The 19,087-nt window shown below is 37.7% G+C and overlaps 4 protein-coding genes across 4 annotated transcripts; all 4 read right to left on the reverse strand.

Moving 5' to 3' along the window:
• Nucleotides 1–2,195: 2,195 nt before the first annotated feature.
• LOC132706819 (uncharacterized) lies at nucleotides 2,196–9,530 on the reverse strand. The gene is made up of 6 exons (XM_060678383.1): nucleotides 8,667–9,530; nucleotides 8,186–8,604; nucleotides 5,573–6,359; nucleotides 5,058–5,357; nucleotides 2,969–3,808; nucleotides 2,196–2,906 (listed from the first exon to the last, which is right to left on the reverse strand). The coding sequence occupies exons 1-6, from the start codon at nucleotides 9,477–9,479 to the stop codon at nucleotides 2,487–2,489; spliced, it is 3,579 nt and encodes a 1,192-aa protein (XP_060534366.1). The 5' UTR covers nucleotides 9,480–9,530; the 3' UTR covers nucleotides 2,196–2,486.
• LOC132706280 (uncharacterized) lies at nucleotides 3,797–6,644 on the reverse strand. Its single transcript, XM_060677525.1, has 2 exons — nucleotides 5,573–6,644; nucleotides 3,797–5,357 (listed from the first exon to the last, which is right to left on the reverse strand). Exons 1-2 carry the CDS (start codon nucleotides 6,380–6,382, stop codon nucleotides 4,941–4,943), a joined length of 1,227 nt encoding a protein of 408 aa, XP_060533508.1. The 5' UTR covers nucleotides 6,383–6,644; the 3' UTR covers nucleotides 3,797–4,940.
• A 928-nt stretch (nucleotides 9,531–10,458) lies between the features above and the next one.
• LOC132706431 (uncharacterized) lies at nucleotides 10,459–11,881 on the reverse strand. Its single transcript, XM_060677775.1, has 2 exons — nucleotides 11,058–11,881; nucleotides 10,459–10,907 (listed from the first exon to the last, which is right to left on the reverse strand). Exons 1-2 carry the CDS (start codon nucleotides 11,856–11,858, stop codon nucleotides 10,485–10,487), a joined length of 1,224 nt encoding a protein of 407 aa, XP_060533758.1. The 5' UTR covers nucleotides 11,859–11,881; the 3' UTR covers nucleotides 10,459–10,484.
• Nucleotides 11,882–14,377: 2,496 nt separating this feature from the next.
• Nucleotides 14,378–17,616, reverse strand: LOC132706432 (uncharacterized). Its single transcript, XM_060677776.1, has 2 exons — nucleotides 15,182–17,616; nucleotides 14,378–14,849 (listed from the first exon to the last, which is right to left on the reverse strand). The coding sequence occupies exons 1-2, from the start codon at nucleotides 15,956–15,958 to the stop codon at nucleotides 14,430–14,432; spliced, it is 1,197 nt and encodes a 398-aa protein (XP_060533759.1). The 5' UTR covers nucleotides 15,959–17,616; the 3' UTR covers nucleotides 14,378–14,429.
• Nucleotides 17,617–19,087: the final 1,471 nt, after the last annotated feature.

Raw genomic sequence — 19,087 nt, forward strand, 5'->3', positions numbered from 1 at the left:
CGAATTCCTTTTCCACGTCTAATGGACCACGTCGGTTCAAGACGCGAGACACCTAAGTACACCAGGCAAATGAAGGTTTCCTACTTACTTCCGGGTCGTGTAAATCTTTATTAAATCGTTTGCTGGCGGGTCCACATAGTTCCAAGACTCAGTTTCTCCTTTGATAATAATGACGGAAACAGTAAGATTTTCTCTTTAGTGTCGCAAAGCTGAAGTATCTAGGAATAGTTTTAGGATTGTGCATAGATTAGCAGTTTGCCAACCTTCAGCGTACCTAATAACACGCACGTATTTTTTGTTAGAGTGTGCTCGTATTTCGAATAGACGACGCGTACACCGTGCTTTTAAAACTACCAAGTAATCCAAAATAATTCTTTCCTTTCATCTTTAGAGCCAGCATGCAAAATATTTATTCTTTCACCTCTTTTTGATGGCGCGTTTGTTTTACACTTATTAGTTGAAACAACTGGGGTACCATAAGTGTCGAACCAGGTTTCATCCAAGTAAATCATAGGCCTTTGTTGTTCTCTGTAAATCCTATTTTTTTTCTAGATATTCCAGTCGCCATTTCCGAATTCTAAAAGATTCTATTAAAACTTGCCTTTTGTCAATTGTTTTAAATCTAAATTGAATACACTTCCATAAGGTAGTTCTGCTACATTTAACACCGGTTTCATCTTTTTCAAGCCCCCTAATTAAGATATCAAAAGAAGAATTGCTTTAAGGGAAACACCAGAGGAGAATATATCTTTTCTACTTTTAAAAAGTTTAAAACAGATGTAAAATTACCTGTACAAAAGTTATCGTCAATTACAACCGACTGGACACCAGCGATGACTGGTAAGAAAAAAGGATTTATTGCCTCATGTAGACGGGATTCCTTATTCGCGAAATTTAATTCTTACCACTTCCTCATACATCATGAAATGTTATGCCCAAAATCAATTCGTTTTCGACGCGTATTTACTATAGTGATGTTATTTTAAAAGCACTTAGAAATGAGAAAATGTTTTGGAACTTAGCCGATCAAAATAAGTATCCCAACTTAAGGAAATGTGCTCTAAAAATTTATTCATGTTGTGCAACAACATGCAATTGCGAGTTTTGTCCTCAAATATGAAATATTTGAAATGAAAATACCGAACAAAGCTTAATGACTCACATTTAGATAATTGTTTAGGGACCGGGAACTCTGAAAATTTTGATTTGCCTTCTAGAATTCCATAACTACATCGGAGCTATTTCCTCCTGCATACTTTAACATAACTTTACCAGTTCTATGACGCGTATTTCAAAATCATAGAAATAGCTTTACCCTAGAATTTAGCACTTTCTAATTCTAGAACTTCAATTCTATCTCGCTCTTACCACTTCTATATAATATATTTTTACTTCCAGAATAAATTTTGGTTTTGGTTAGTTGATTTTTTTAGAAAGTTTTTCTTTTTTCGATACGCGGTATCTTTTTTGCTGATGACTTTCGCTTCTTTTTTGTGTCTTCCCGAACGCACACGACGCAAAAGACTCTGCGAACGTATTAAACTTCGATGAAAGAAAAACGGGACATCAAAGGGGCCCTAAACAGGACGTGAAATACATCGCGTATAATCAATTTTTCAAATATTTTACGCGAGGGATAAGACAAACGACAAGCAAAATGCCTTGATAAACGTCTGAGCATGGCGCTTTGTGATGTCAAACGGGAAAAAATTGGAAATCAAAGAGACGACGATGTTATAATGGGAACTTTTTTCCTTGGGGATGGTCTTTGCACGCTCGGGTAATAATAAACCCTATTTAATATGCATGGCATCGAACGGGATTGATCGAAAAACACACACCGACCCCCCCGTCAACCGCCCATACATTTACCTGTCAAATTCGAAAGTCGTTATCTGCGATCAAATTTATACAGAATTTAATTCAAACATCGGCTCGACGTATATCAGATATCATTGGAAATAGTCACGACACACCGTCCGACTTTGCTTTTAATTTCAGCGTTTGTCTTCGGCGTTTTTGTTGCTCACCCCCTCTCTCTCTCTCCCTCTCCTTCTCCCGCTTCGATATAATTTAATTGAATGGAAAAGGACGGTTCGAATCGGGAGTGTGTATTTGTAACGTAAGGTTGCCTGGTGATTGGAAACGTGGCGTTCAAGGCATAAGAAAGGAACCGAATTGTGAATAAGCTTCAAAATTTTATTTAATTTTTAATTTCCGTCTTGTTTACTGGAACAATTTTCAATCCTTTTTATTACGTAGTATCAACAAAATTAAACGCAGTGCATAAATACAGGTGGTTTAGAACGAACGAAATGATACGCGTGGCTTCCCAAGGTCGCAACAAATTATTTGTTTCAGATAAAATTGGATTCAGAGAACGCCTGATCTAGATCGGAGCGCGAGTGATCGTGCTTTTGGCGTCGCATTGAAATCCAATTTAAAAAAAAAAATTGCTTCTGAAAGCATCACAATCGCCACTGTGACTAAAGTTCGTATTCTATCAAATGCCTGGTACACTCGATAAGCCTCGACTCATACTGATCTTTGTTCTTTACTAGCTTCCAATCGAACGACTCGACGCTTCCCTCGTCCCCGACCCCTTTGTCGTCCGACAAACACAGTTTCATTACCCCCATCCCAATCTGGAAACCGTACAAAGCGTACTCTTTCCAATGATCCGTCAGTTTAGAAAATGGAAAGACTTCGTCTGGATCGTTGCCCAGTTTTTTCAGACTGCTCGCGAACTCCTCATAGTACAGCTGAATGTAATATCTGAAATTGATCAGTTCATTTCCTGAGCAGACGGAATAGAGGAAATAGCTCAGATCTATCACCGGTGACGTTAATTTGGACAGCTGGAAATCTACCAGCGACACTTTGGAGGGGTTTTCAGCGTCTGTTCCCTGAAACGGTCACAAGGTCTGAATGAATACGTAAAGTTCCTATCTCTTTCCAGCTTACTAACCTTGTACACAAATAGGAAGTTGTTGTTCCAACAATCACCGTGCACCAAAACGCACTCATCTTTGTTCGGAAATATTTCGTGCCATTTGCCAGGCACCAGATGCTTCGTTTTCTCCTTAAACTTATCCAGCAACTCCTGCTCGGTGTGACGCATGAAAATCTCGTCACGTTCAGCTATCATTTTCTCAAACATTGGCTTGTACGTCTCCTCATCCACCCCCTCTTTCTGCATTTTTTTGTGGTATGTTTCCAATTCTTTGTTGATCATGTCGAAGGTTTCGAGGTCGCGATGCCTCAAAGCGAACGACAACGCGTGCCATCGCCCGTAAGCTTTGAGTACTAGTTCAATATGGCGATCATTCATCGGCACGTCTCTTTGGTGCAGACTGTACCCTGATTTTTTCAAATTGTCAAAGACCAGCACATCGTATTGGTCACCTGTTGTCGACCAGTAGCATTTGGGCATAAAGTCGATCGGTTCAAGGGCGCTGGTAGATAACAGCTGCTGATATGCAGGCACCAGTTTGGAATACACGCATATTTCAGCCTTAAAGAGCTCGGTGCCCGATATAAAATCTTGAATGATCCCTTTCTTCTCTTTCGTCATTTTTACCGCCAAGTGGTACCTGCAGGCCTCCTTAGTGGAGGATCTCTTGGCTTCTACATCCACGTAGACGATATCGCTGATGTAACCGTCGCCTGGTTTGCTCTTATCAGAAATCTGCAAGCTTACGTCTTCCACATCTTCATCTGATAGAGCGCAGTGCACCCAGGCGCCAACCCTGTCGTCGACGTTGCAATTTTCGGAGCCCATTTCGATATCTACGGCGCAATGCGCTAACTATTTAATTGAGAAAATTCACGTTTGTGTCACTTAACTAATCAGAGATTGATATGCTTAGCGCAATCTAATCAAGGCCATAGGTCGCTTATATACGGTGTTGTAGAAAATGGAAGAAAAACATGAGAACATTATATATTCGCGTAACCTTTGATTGAGGTAATCGAATTATGAGTAATAGTTATACCTTATATATCGGAGCAAGTTGCACTAAAATTAGTTGCAATTTTTTTTTTTTTGTAAATTTGTTGTTAATTGAAAATATTATTTTCTAACGAATTTTTTTAAAAATATGTATGTTTTTTTGAAAATCAAAGATTTCCACAGTCTGCCATTAAATATTAATGTGACATTTCAGAATAAATATATTCATGTCCATTAAACAGTTTTTGGGTCTTACTATATTTGTAAAAGTTCAAAATTGATCACTGGCTTGGCCCTGGCGTATAAAAAAACGCGATACGAATGTGTGGCGGCAAGAAAATTTCTTAGTTCTTTTTAAATTACTTTACATTCATTTTATTTTTCAGGCAATGTCAAACTTATTACAAGTCATCACTGATAATGAACTTTTTTTGAAAATTTTCAGGTTAAATTGGGTAAGTTAAGCTACAGATATATATCGCCTCGTTTATCTTTTATTTGCATAAAACGTCATTAAAAAAAATAAATACAAAGGTTAGGCCAACAAATCTCCGTTATATAATTATTTATGAATGCGATTAATAGACTAGCGCTAGTATATTACGTTAAAAATGTCAAAATCGTAAATAGTGAGGTTATGTTGGGTTGAGAGAAGATTCAGGGGGAAATTTTGTTTTTGCTATCGTTCTATCTAGATAAGTAAGATATTCCGCAAAAGAGTCGAAAATTGGACGCGGTCTATGAAGCAGATCAAAAATATTTTTAGTTAGTCCAACCAAACTCAGTTGGTACCGACTAAAATACACTGCAGATAAGTGGATCTCGAAAAAAACATGTAACTTTATTAATTCAGTAAGTTTGACATTTGGACTGGTGAATTAAATAATTGCAGTACCGACGGAAAAATGTTTATCGCGGCAAATTTACGACTAATTCAACTGAATCACTGGCTCGTCGATACAGAGTGAGATAAAAATATAAACTCGCGTCACTCCAACTGATATTCCACGCAGTGTCTAATACACGCGATAAGCCGTGCTTCATATTGGTGCTTATTTTTTTCGATTTTCCAATCAAACGAATCGACGGAACCATCGTCGCCTACACCTTTGTCATCCGACAAGCATAGTTTCAATATCCCCACTCCTGTTTGAAACCCATCGAAAGAGTACTGTCTCCAATGGTCCACGAGCTTCGAAAAAGGAAATAAGAGCTCGGGATCGCACCCCAACGCTTTTAGGTCTCGAGCAAATGCACCGTAATAAAACTGGATGTATTCTTTGAAGCGTTTCAATTCGGTTTCCGAGCAAGTGGAGTATATAAAATAGCTAATATCTCTAGCCGGCGAATGCAACTTGGATATCTGGAAATCCAGGAGGCACACTTTTGACGGAATTAGGTTTTCCTAAAATCAAAGAATGGAGCTATTACTAGGAGAAACTTCTACAAACATTAATTCATTAGTTTCGGGGGAATACAAAGATTGGAAAAGATAAGGTTAAAAAAAAACACTTTTCTGATAATAAATCAGCTTCATATGATCCTTAAATCTTCAGTAAACAAATCAGCTCCGATGTTGATAGTATTTAAAACCATGCTCAAATCGACCAAGGAACTTACCTCATAAAAAAATAAAAAATTGTTATTCCAGCAGTCGCCATGAGTGATAACGCACTCTTCCTCGCATGGCGCAGATTCATTCCACTTTCCAGGAACCCTGTCCTTCATCTTCTCCTTGTATCTTTCCAGTAGCTCGTGCTCCCCATGCGTCTCAAGGATTTGATAGCGCTCATCAAAAATTTTCCCGAAAACTTCCTTGAATTTTTCCATATTGATTGGTTTGTTCTCAATTTTCTTCTCGTATCCGGCCAGCTCGTCGACGACAGCTTTGAACTCTTCACCGTGATGCTCCCTTAAAGCGAACGACAACGCGTGCCATCTCGCGTAAGCTCTCAGAACTAGCTTGATGTGGCGATCGTCCATGGGGATGTCACTTTGGTGGAGCCTGTATCCTGCTTTCTTAAGGTTATCGAACACCAATACGTCGTAGTCATCGCCGGTCTTGGTCCAGTAGCATTTGGGCATGAAGTCTATCGGATGGAGTTGATGAGCCAAAAGCAACTTCTGGTATTTCGGAACTAGTTTGGTGTAGATGCAGGCTTCTCTTTGGAACAAGTTGCTCCCTTCTACGAAATCCTTAAAGATTCCTTTTTGTTCCTTGGACACTTTTGTAGCGAGGCGGTACTGACAGGGTTCGCCGTTATATTTCGTCGCGTCTACGTCAATGTAGACTATATCGCTGACGTAACCGTCTCCGGGTTTGTTCCGGTCGCATATCAGGAAGTTTATGTCTTGGACAAGTTCGTTTTCCAACGCGTTTTGGAGCCAGGTGTGGATGTTTTCGTCGCTGACGACGTTCCGCGCACTCATTTTGATCGCAACAAGATATTGCTAGGTCAACAAACGATTACGCACTGAACGTTGATTTCTACACGTACATTCCGAATACCCATAATCGGAAGGTAAATGAGGTTATCTACAGGGCGGACGTTGTTAACTAACGATCTATAGATTTTAACTGTACACGTTCGACGTGGTGATTTGGTATTGAGACTACTACCGTAAAGTGAATCTCATGTAATTTTCAAATTTTACTAAAGAAACTAGTTGGAGTGTTTTCTACAAATTACTGAGTTTTTTTGAAAGCAAACAGTTATTGGTACCGATAAAATGCCAGCTTCAACTATAAGGCATATATGACGTTCTGGGCGCTTATTTCGTCAACCAAATAAGGGGCAAGCTAACCTAACCAATTTTCTTAAATATGCCGTATGTTCTTCAAAATAGACATTTATCGTACATCAATTCAATGTTACCTTTGAAATTAACGATGTATTTGCTGTTTTTTATACTAAAATTGTATACTTAAATAGCCATGGATTTTTTTGGTTACCATTATATTACTTAAAATAAAGAAAATATTGTTACACATACCAACAGACATTTTGGTGCCTGCGATTTTCCAACTGGTACGTTATAACTGTTAATTTGCTATTGACAGTAAAATTAAAGATTTCCATTCCATTTCCATCAGCTTATCATTTAAAAATTTGCTTTTATACGACTTCCTAGAATAGAGTTTACTAGGGCAATCTCGCTGAAGGTTCCAACAGTAATCGGCCATCATGTGCCTATTCTGTCGGCCTTGATAAAGATCTTTTATAGTTTTAGTGTCCTCGTAGAATCTTTGCCCCTGTTCTTCTCTACAATCAACTAAGTTTTCTGGAAACCGACCTAGGTGGATGTGGAAGTAGTGAACTTTTATACTCAAGTGTCTATTTTTCTTAAATTTTTGACTGCTTTTACAAATGAAAACCATGTGTTAGATTCAGTTTAGATGATTTAGGTGAGTTTTTAGTATTTTCCATTTCCATTTCCATCTCCACTTAAATCCTTCACAAAATCAAAGCTTCGCTGTAGATAAAATCTAATAGTATTTCTGGAAAAACATCTAATATTAATTTCTTTTCATTTTGTTATCCCGTTTTAATCAATAGGCATAAACATAATAAAATAATAATAATAATAATGATAATTCCCTCGTATCAATAGGCATAGACATAATGCAATAATAATAATAATAATAATTCCCTCCGTATCAATAGGCATAGGCATAATGAAATAATAATCGTATCGTATCCTAGATTTAACTGCAACAATAGAAGCGTTTAGCACCATGGTGCGATAAAGTACTATATAAATTTAAAAGTAGTTTTCAAAACACCTACTGGGAAATCCGAAAGATATTATTGGCTACTGGGGGAGGAGGAGCATCAATGAAATTAAATGCGGACAAGCAAAATGTTCAACGTATCGAATTTTGAATTACATTTATTAAAAGGAGCTACAACTTTGATATTTTAATGGGGACGTCCTGTATATTATTGCAGTTTACGTCCACTGCAACTTTCCGATCATTTTTTGCATCAATTAATTCCCACCTACCTTTTACATTTTTGGAAAATTAATATTAGACATTTATTACAAAAGAAATATAGTGTGTTTGTTTTGCTATCAACTTGACAATGTTTTGCAATAAAAAAAATCAACAAAATTTAACTATCACAAAGAAGGTGTATTTTAAAACGCAACAGGATATTCCTCTCTAATCCAGAACCGCGATGCTTATATACCGGGTGATCGTGCTTGTAGCGTCACAATCACTCCAGATACTAAAATTCATACTCTATCCAATGCCTGGTACACGCGATAAGCCGCGACTCGTACTGATCTTTGTTCTTCACAAGCTTCCAATCGAACGATTCGACGCTTCCTTCGTCCCCGACCCCTTTATCATCTGACAAACACAATTTCAACACTCCCATCCCCATCTGGAAGCCGTACAATGAGTACTCCTTCCAATGGTCAGCAAGTTTGGAAAATGGAAAAACTTCGTTTGGATCGCTACCCAGTTTCCTCAGAATGCTCGCGAACTCCTCATAGTATAGCTGCGTGTATTTCCTAAATTTCTTAAGTTCATTTTCTGAGCAGGCGGCATAGAAGAAGTAGCTCAGATCTCTCACCGGCGACGTTAATTTGGACAGCTGGAAATCTACCAGCGACACTTTGGCGGGGTTTTCAACGTCGTTCCCCTTAAACAGGCCCAAATGCTCGATACATGTGGGCTCACTTTGATGTTTAACAGGTTACTTACCTTGTACACAAAGAGGAAGTTGTTGTTAGAGGAATCGCCGTGCACTAGAACGCATTCGTCCCTCTCCGGAAATGTTTCATCCCATTTACCAGGCACCACATGTTTTGTTCGCTCCTTAAACTTCTCCAACAACTCCTGCTCGTTGTGGCGTATGAAAATCTCGTCGCGTTCCGCTATCATTTTCTCAATCAACGGCTTGAATTTCTCCTCGTCCACTTCCTTCTTGATGGCTTCATTCTGATATGTTTCCAATTCTTTGGTGATCATGTCGAACGTTTCGCTGTCGCGGTGTCTTAAGGCGAACGACAACGCGTGCCATCGCCCATAAGCTTTGAGAACCAGTTCAATGTGGCGATCATTCATCGGCACGTCTCTCTGGTGCAGGCTGTAGCCAGATTTTTTCAAATTGTCGAAGACCAGTACATCGTATGGGTCCCCTGTTGTCGACCAGTAGCATTTGGGCATGAAGTCTATCGACTGTAGGGCGCTGGTAGATAATAGCTGCTGATATGCTGGTACGAGTTTAGAATACACACAAATCTCAGTTTTAAATAGCTCGGTGCCCGATATAAAATCATTGAAGATCCCTTTCTTCTCTTTCGTCATTTTGACGGCAAAGTGGTACCTGCATGTCTCCTCCGTGATGGAACGCTTGGCGTCTACGTCCACGTAGACGATGTCACTGATATAACCATCGCCTGGTTTGTTTCTATCGGATATCTCGAAGCTTACGTCTTCCACGTCTTCGTTTGATAGAGCGTCGTGCACCCACGCGCTGACCTTGTCGTCGACGTTGCAATTTTCGGAGCCCATTTCGATAACTAAAGCGAAATGCGCAGCGTTTAACTATTTAATTGGGAAAATTCACTTTTGTATGACTCGAATAATCAGAGATTGATGTACTTAGCGCGATCTAGTCAAGGCCACTTATATAGGGTGTTTGAAAAAGTTGACGCAAAACATCAACATTTTATGAAAAATCTGAAAAACGGTATGAAAAAAATCTCCATACATTTAAATTATTGCAATGAATAATTTGTGTTTGTAAAATCTCTTTCAAAAGTTTAATATTTTGTGGCTGTTTTATTATAGCTGTGAGCCTAATCAACATATTACCAACGAGTTTTGTGGTTACTTCAAATTAAAATATTGAAATATTTTTTCAATTGTTCTGTGGCCTGGGCCTTAGCTAAAAACTGAGTTTTTGGTGCCGCTTTAACACTTTTCATTAGGTTAATATCTGAGTAGGGGTATGCAGTGTCGTTGCCTTATCGTATCAAAAAATATTAATTTTTGTTTCGTCACTGAATATTCACATATTCCCAAAACTCCATTGGTTTTGGAACATATTCTTTTGTAAAATACAATTGTTTCTTGCGCTTTTGGTGGGAAATGAAAAGCTTTCTTCTTGCTATTTTTCTTAAATTTCTTCGAAATATCTAACTTTTTTTCGTAGGTGTAGCTTACTCATAAATTATTATCTCTAAAAAACGTTCTTTCAAAACAGCTAGAGTATTACTGGTTTAAAGAGAAATGAGACACGACTCAAAGGTGCTCAAAAATGTGTACCTTTAGCAAACATTTTTTTATTAGTTTGATTAATTTTAAAGAAGCGTCCAGCGGAGAAAATAACCGGATCTCGAAAATGCATGTAAATTTATTAAATATACATTTATTAACTAATTAATTATTAATTATAGAAATTATTAAACCTTCAGCGCTGACGAAAACATTTGAAAGCAGATCGCCACAAATTTATAACTAATTGCAAACTAAATCATTCGCCGATACGCAGTGAGATAAAAACATAAATTCTCGTTACTCCAACTGGTATTCGACGCAGTGCCTGATACACGCGATAAGCCGTGCTTCATATTGGTGTTTATTTTTTTCGATTTTCCAATCAAACGTATCGACGGAACCATCATCGCCTACACCTTTGTTATCCGACAAGCAAAGTTTCAATATCCCGACTCCGGTTTGAAACCCATCGAAAGAGTACTGTCTCCAATGGTCCACGAATTTCGAGAAAGGAAACAAGAGCTCGGGATCGCACCCCAACGCTTTTAGGTCTCGAGCAAATGCACCGTAATAAAACTGGATGTAATCTTTGAAGCGTTTCAGTCCGGTTTCCGAGCAAGTGGAGTATATAAAATAGCTAATATCTCTAGCCGGCGACTGCAACTTGGATACCTGGAAGTCCACGAGGCACACTTTGGAAGGATCCTGAATTTGGTCTGCCTAAAATCAAAGAAACGAACTATTAACATACTCTACACTAGAAGACATTTCCAAAATCCTTATCGAGTACACTAGTTACAGGAGTTGCATATGTTCTTAAATAAGAAAGTAAATAATCATCAGTTTCGTTTTTACAACTCCGGGACATACCTCATAAAAAAATAGAAAATTGTTATTCCAGCAGTCGCCATGGATGACGACGCACTCTTCCTCGCATGGCTCAGGTTCGTTCCACTTTCCGGGCGCCCTATTCTTCATCTTCTCCTTGTACCTTTCCAGCAGCTCGTGCTCTCCGTGTTCCTCCAAGACTTGGTACTGATCTTCGCAAAATTTCTCGAACACGTCCTTGAATCTTTCCATATTGTTTTCCACTTTCTTCTCGTAACCGGCCAGCTCGTCGACCACAATCTTGAACTCTGCCTTGTGGTGGTACCTTAAAGCGAACGACAACCAGTGCCATCTCGCGTACGCTCTCAGTACTAGCTTGATGTGGCGGTCGTCCATCGGAATGTCACTTTGGTGGAGCCTGTATCCTGCTTTCTTAAGGTTGTCGAATACCAGCACGTCGTAGTCTTCGCCAGTCTTAGCCCAGTAGCATTTGGACATGAAGTCTATCGGCGGGAAGTGGTAAGTGTAAAGCAGTTTCTGGTACGCTGGAGCCAGTTTGGTATAGACGCAAGCTTCCTTTTCGAACAAGTTGTTCCCTTCTACGAAATCCTTGAAGACTCCTTTCAATTCTTTGGTCACTTTCATAGCAAAGTGGTACCTTCGAGGGTCACCGTCATATTTCGTAGCCTCTACATCCACATAGACGATGTCGCTGGCATAACCATCTCCGGGTTTGTTCCGGTCGCATATCAGAAAATTTATGTCTTGAAGACGTTCATTTCTCAACGCGTTTTGGAGCCACGTATAAATGTTTTCGTTGCTGACAATATTCTGCTCACTCATGTCGATCCCAATGAAGGGCGATTATGCACTGAACGCTGGTGATTGCGAATACATTATATATACCCACAGTCGAGAGCTAAAACAGATGATCTATAGGGCTTACGCGTCTACAAAGTACTTGATCCTATCCAATAAATTAGAAGCGTGGGGGTGGTGGTGGTGATAATATTCCGCACACTCGTTTTGATCATTACAGGTCAACGCTAGGTCAACGAGCGATTACACACTGAAGGTTGGTGCTTGCACGTACGTACATTCCTGGTGCTCACTGCTGAGAGGTAAATGAGATCATCTACAGGGCGGACACATTTTTCGGAACAGTCACAGTAAATTATAATATAATTAATTTTTGAAATTGTCGTATAACTCAACTAAATTAGTTTGAATTATAGTAATAACTACAATGAGTATTTCATGATATTAAACAATTAATAGTACCAGTTTCGTTGTTCAAGTTAGCATAGTCAAATTAATCTAAGCTGAAACATGTCAGCCTATACTCGATCTCCCATATCTTAATTTTTCCACATGTGTTTAAACACAAACATTGATTGAACATTTTGTTTGCTCTACGTAATTTAGATTAAAATCGTTACATTTAATTTCGTAAATGACACTGCTTCCGGACAAGTCAATTTTATCTTTGAATACAGGATAAAGAGCAATTACCTCTCCTTAATGCATTATCAGTTATCAGACATCAAGAAATGTTTTATAGGTGTATTATCTTATTCATTTCATTGCCGTCAATGCTGAAGCTAGGCATGACGGATAATAAAAATAATGTGGAAAAACTATATGTATATAATATATTAATAATAATTATTAATGTATGAATAATAATAACATAATAAACCATAATGAGTGAGGTGATTAATTTTCGCCGTTCTCAAATTTCTGCTAGCTTCGGAAGTGCAATGTGATTCGCCCAAATTTAAATATCGACAAAGCGGTCATTCTTAGGAACCAATTTAAGAATGTTTTTCTTAGACGTTACCCACGGCGTTTCGTTTCCGAGAAACATCGTCAATCTCGATTTCTAAATATGGGCGTGTATTTTTTTTTCAGTTTTCGTTGGCTTTGGACGACCTGAAAAACAAAGTGTTTTACATTTCATGGATGATGTCTGTTTTTAAAAATTAAAAATAGCCCACTCCTAGAGGAGAAAAAGTTGGTACGGCAATTTGAAATTGGTTTTAAGATATTTCTTACTAAATTATTTTAGGACACTTGGGTAAAATATTTGTTATCAAATATTAATCTTTTCCAGCAACTCCAACAGTTACGTGTTACTCACTTCAAGGCCCTATAGGAAACGTTTCGCCAATGTAATCAATTCTTTTACGAACAAAAAATTTTAACCGCGACTTAGATCTTTACCTGTCACCGCCCCCTTCAAACAATATGTAAGCAGGTACAGAGTTAAATGCGAGCCAGTTTCTTTTCCTCTGAAGAAGCCAACAGGATGATTGACGAAACGTTAACAAGTTCGACTCCACAAGAACCGACGCAAGAGGAATCCAGAAGTTTTATAGATAGTAGTTTTTTTGAAAAATTAACCACAAAGTTCTATTTACAAATCTCGAACTTTTCGCCATATTAGTGAACGGTAAAGCTCTGAGTCGCTGTGAGGATTGCTTGTTTCTCCGATTTTTCTGTGGTACAAGGATTGATTACATGCAAGAATTTTACTTTGATTTTTGATTGGGCTTCCTGATCATGTTCGACTACTACGAATGCCGTAAATTTTGCTTTGAAGAATCGAAGATTTTTGCACACTGGGTAAGAACTTTTGTGATGTTCCGAATATAAAGAAAGACTGCAGTAGCAAGTGTGGGGTTTCTTTCGATGGTGAAGTGTATTTTGTGATAAAACGCTTAATGGTTCTCATGTGGAAAGTATTTAAAAAAAAGCAGATGTTAGGTGTTTCAATTTTGGGTTCAGCGTCAGTGCTCTGTAAGCAAGAGGGTTGATAACCGATGATTTTTGAGCCGAATGGTGATGTTACAATGCATTAGGTCTGGGTCTGTATGCGTATGTTTTCTATAAACATGAATGACAAAACCTTCGGCCTGAATTTCTTTTAGAATATCTCAGAATGAATGAATGAATTAGTTTCCAATTCAATGGTAAAACGTATGTTGGGGTGTATAGAGATTAAATGGCTGAGAAAATATATGAAAGATTTTTTCCATGAGGCCTAATAACAAAAGTATCATCGACGTAGCGGTTCCATATATTACACATACACTGTAAGTTTTTCCAAGTTATCAAGTTACCAAGCATCAGCAATTCAATTGTTAAAAAAAGAAATTCTCTTTCTCTTGTAGGGCGGATATTTTCGGTAGACTTCAATAGCGGTGTTTTGACTTTTCTGCGTTCTGACGGGTCAGGCCAAACCATATAGATAAATATTGATATACCTCTCAATTTACAAGCATTCGCTCCACGTTAATATGTTACTTGTGACCAGTTTTGGTTAATCTATATATTGGGTTTTAGTATTAAAAAACACTTCATAGTCAAAAAACCGAAAAAACTTTATTTATTTACAATAACGCGCATAGGACTCTACAGTTCAAACTCCACGAAGTGCCTAGCCAAAGCACGGATCCTAGCCGCGCATGCTGCCTCGTTCTCTTCGACTAACAGGCACGACAAGTCCATTTCACTCAAATCATCGAACACTTCCGCTTTGCCGAAACACAAGTTAATGACCAAGTTACCCATCACAAAGCTGTAGCGCGAATATTTTCGCCAATGATCCGCCAACCAAGAGCGTGGAAAGACTTCGTCGGGATCGCATCCCAGTTGCCTCAGAAGATCAGACATCGACTCGTAGTACAGGTCGATGAATTCCTTCATGTGCGACAGCTCATGTTCGCTTGCGCAGCTGTATAAGAAGTGCGTTAGATCCCTTACCGGGGAGTGTAAGACGGCGATTTGAAAGTCCAGCATGGCTATCTTCAAAGGGTTCTCCTTATCTTGACCCTAAAATTGTAGAAAATTTAGTGGGCCCGTTAGTTAAAGGCCGTTTTCTTATTTTTGCATTATTTTCCTTCGTCTGCTTCAATTGTTCTCTTATAAAACGTCTTTATCTCAACTATAGATTAGATTGCAGAACAGAAACTTGGAAATTAAAAAAAAACTGATATTACTTTTGCATCCCTCCCTTAATTTTTAAGTGTTTTTAGTTACATTTTTTATGAATTATGTAAATGACACTATTTTGATGTAATGCTTTGAAATAAAGTCGATTTATTATTATTATTATGATTATTATGAAGGAATTACCGTTTTCAACATGTCACGGTAAATCTTACCCCGTATTTAAACAAAAAATTGTTGTTCCAGCAATCGCCGTGATTGACCACCGTCTGATTCTTAACCGGAGGGTCGAAGATGTAATCAGCAACATGTACGGGTTGACTGCCCAATTTCTCTTGGAGTTTCCCTAACAAATCTGGATCGTCCTCAAGCACCTTGACCCATCTATCTCTCGAAAACGAGACGACTTTGTCGAACTTGCCGTTCCTCCAAACCCCCTCTATCGTTTTCAGGAAACCTTCGTCGCTGAGTGTGTCTTCGATCTTTCGGAACGTCTCCGGATGAAGATATCTCAGCGCCAAAGACATGCCGTGCCAACGCGCGTAAGCTTTCATCGCGAGTCTGATGTGGTTCACGTTCATCGATTTCATTTTGTCGTGTAGCTCGTAGCCCTGCTTCTTTAAATTGTCGAACACTATGACGTCACAAGTGTCCGTAGACGCCGTAGTCCAACATCGGGGCATGAAATCGACCGTAGCTCGTAGCAAAGTGAGGAACGACGTCAGGATTTCGTCGTAGACGAACATTTCTCTGACGTAGGCGACATGAAACAGTTCTGCCTCAGTCGGCGGTCGTTTGGCGATTTTAATTGCCAAACTGTACTCGCGAACTTCATCGTTGTCTGCCACCGCCGTGACGTCGACGAAGACTATTGTTCCGGTATACCCGTCGCCACTGACCGACCCGCCCACCACTGTTGTTTTTATATCGCGAACGTTTTCATTTTTTAAGGCACCGAACACCCAGTGGTCGATCTCTGAGACGACGCTCATCGCGCAGAATTACTCTCGGTGAACGGTACCGAGTGCGTTTATATCCTCGAGCCACGAGAAAGTTGCTTTTTCGGGTCTATGGTACGATCGATTTATCTTTGCTTACGAGTCAAAGCAATAGGCTATCGAAAAATTTTCCCGTCACGCCTGATATCTTAATTGCGACAGATGCAAATTCGGAGATGATTCTTCTTTTTTCTTTTGATATACGCAAATAAAATAACGAAAAGAACTGCCACAAATGTGAAAATTTTCCTTGTGTTTTTGTGACGGGTAGATAAACCAATCGAACCATAGGATTGTCGGTTTCTTTCAAGTGCGTCGATAATGATTATGCGTAATTTTTCTCAAAATGTAGCGTCATCCTATAATTATTCGACCTTCATCAAATTATTATGGTATCGTAGATGTTGGTATATATTTCCTAGAAGTGGCTTTTTTAATATATGAGACTTTTTTGCATTTTTTTTTTCGTATCTTGCCTCGTTTACGAGAAAAGAAATTGACAAAACAAGTTTTTATGGACATTTGTTTTTTGCACACTTTGAAACAAAATACTCAGTTCTATAAAATTAACGCTAAAGAAATTGTTGAAAATGACCGACAGCCTATGACTTAAGTATCTTCGCGCAGGCAGTATTTGTTTTGATATCAAACATCCCGTATTTTGGAAACAAAGAATTTTCGGGTGGCGAATCTCCAGCCGAGCGTTAGCGTATTATTTTTGAAACACTCTATAGAATTAGAATACAGTGCTAACAAGTGTGTCAATTTACCGCTTGACTTTACGGGTTATTGTGACGCCTTGTCGAAATAGTATTCGATACGTCAATGCCTAGGTAAAAAGACAGGAAGAATTATCTAAAACGACAATTTAATCTTTTGTTTTCTGTTTAATTCTATATTTTGCAGTTTCCGAGATTTCTGCAGTTTTCATCGGACACACTGTATATTGTACTTAATACTCTACAATCTACAGCTTGTCGCAATGAAAAAGTAAGAGAGACATTTACTCAGTTTTATGCATATATACGACGTTAACACTTTTCCGGAAATAGCCGTAAAAAAATTGCTTTTTCCATTATTTTATTGCAAGGAAATAAAGCAAAAATATAAGCCAAAAAAAAACGAAATAAATGAACAATAAAATATTTTCAAATTTACCAAATGATACATTATTAATAACAGGGTGCACCGAATGTAAAGAAGCCAGTTGGTTGTTCATTTTTAGTGTAAGGGCGTTAAATTGGTTTTTACGTAAACTTACTTTAGGCCTATAGTTATTTCAACTATGGTAAATGATACCGAATCATTACCATAAAAGACAAGTAAGCTTTAATTTTTATCTGTATAGTGTATACATGGCAGAATATTCGTGATTAAGTTCAATTAGTATTTGAAAGAAAATAGGACACTCTATATATAAATAGCCCAATGTATGTATAGATTCACACATGGCGTATTATTATTATTACAGACTGAGCGATGCGGTTTTCGTCAATACCGGTTTCAAGACAATTATTATTGACTTTGTTATCGAGATACAGGGTAAAACCTAAAATTTTGCCGCTTCAATTACCCCATTGTATAAAAACGCCATGTACCGTAATAAGATGATGGAAACGGAATATTATAGACCTTTTCACATACAATTCAGTACCCAGATTCTATATATATATATATATATATATATATATATATATATATATATATATATATATATATATATATATATATATATATATATATATATATATATATATATATATATATATTAAATTTGATATTGGAAACAAATATATCTTACATATAAATATTAGTCTTTTTATTTTTGATATTCTCACTTTTTTTGTTATTTATTCTAGTAAATATATTTTTTTGTAATATTTTGTTTCCTTCTTGTTATTTATGAATTTATATTGTTAAAGTTATTTAGTGCTTGGAGATTTAATTTATTTTAATTTATAATTTAATTCATTGGTCCTGAAAAGATGCTTAGCCTATTTGTTTTTTAAACTTATTTATGTTTCTTTCTTCTGTTTCTTGTATTATACGGATGATTTTCATTCTGTAGTTCGCTATTGTTTTTGAAATATTTAAACCGGTCTTGTAAAAAATAATTGCCTTTTGGTAAAATATTTCGACTCTCTAAACATTTGTACAAAAGAGTAATTTCTAGTTTTTTGTTAAATGACTTCTCCCTATTTCAAAATACCACATTGTATACGTGACTGTACTAATGCACAATAACCTGTTAAGAAATAGAAATAAAACTTTATTTACAAGGAACATTTACAAGTTAAAGTTTCGTCATCACACTGAATATTAATGTATGTTAATAAATGAAAAACATCTTCTAAATAAATCAGCGGTGATGTCTTCATGGAAATCCAGAGAAGAATCGTTAATATTTTTTGCAGACGGAGAAAGTCCATTTGGAATCCAACCATCTTTAGAGCCAGCATGCAAAATAGTTATTCTTTTACCTCTTTTGGATGGCGCGTTTGTTTTACACTTATCAGTTGAGTCAACCCCACCCTTTTCCGGGGTATTATAAGTGTCGAACCAGGTTTTATCCAAGTAAAAATAATTGGCCTTTGTTGTTCTCTGTAAATCCTAATTTTTTCTAGACATTCCAGGCACCATTTCCGAATTCTAAAAGGTTTCATTAAAACTTGTCTTTTGTCAATTTTTTTAAGTCTAAAACCCATGTCGAATACACATCCATAAGGTAGTTCTGCCACATTTAACACCGGTTGTATCTTTTTCAAGCCTCCTAATTAAGATATCTAATGTAGGCACGCTTTGTTTCCCGTATACCTGGTAAATTTTAAGCCGTATTATTTCTTGATCACTTTCATCTACACTCGAGAAAATGTCAGCATCGCTTCTTTTTTTCCTCGCTGAAACGGGATTATTCACAATTTTCCATACAGTTGATGTTGGAATTTTCGTCAATGTGGCCGTTTCTTCTAAAGATGCTTGCTTGCTGGCACCACGTTCAATGAGAGTCAAATAAACATTGTTTATAACTTCCTTAGTCTCAATAGAATAGTGTTTTCTACATTTGGGAGGGAGCATCTCCTGAGATACACTAGACTCAACGCACCCTCTGTATAACACACGAAA

This window comes from Cylas formicarius, unplaced genomic scaffold (genome assembly GCF_029955315.1).
Source record: "Cylas formicarius isolate icCylForm1 unplaced genomic scaffold, icCylForm1.1 PGA_scaffold_8__14_contigs__length_24414737, whole genome shotgun sequence".
Classification (NCBI taxonomy): domain Eukaryota; kingdom Metazoa; phylum Arthropoda; class Insecta; order Coleoptera; family Brentidae; genus Cylas; species Cylas formicarius.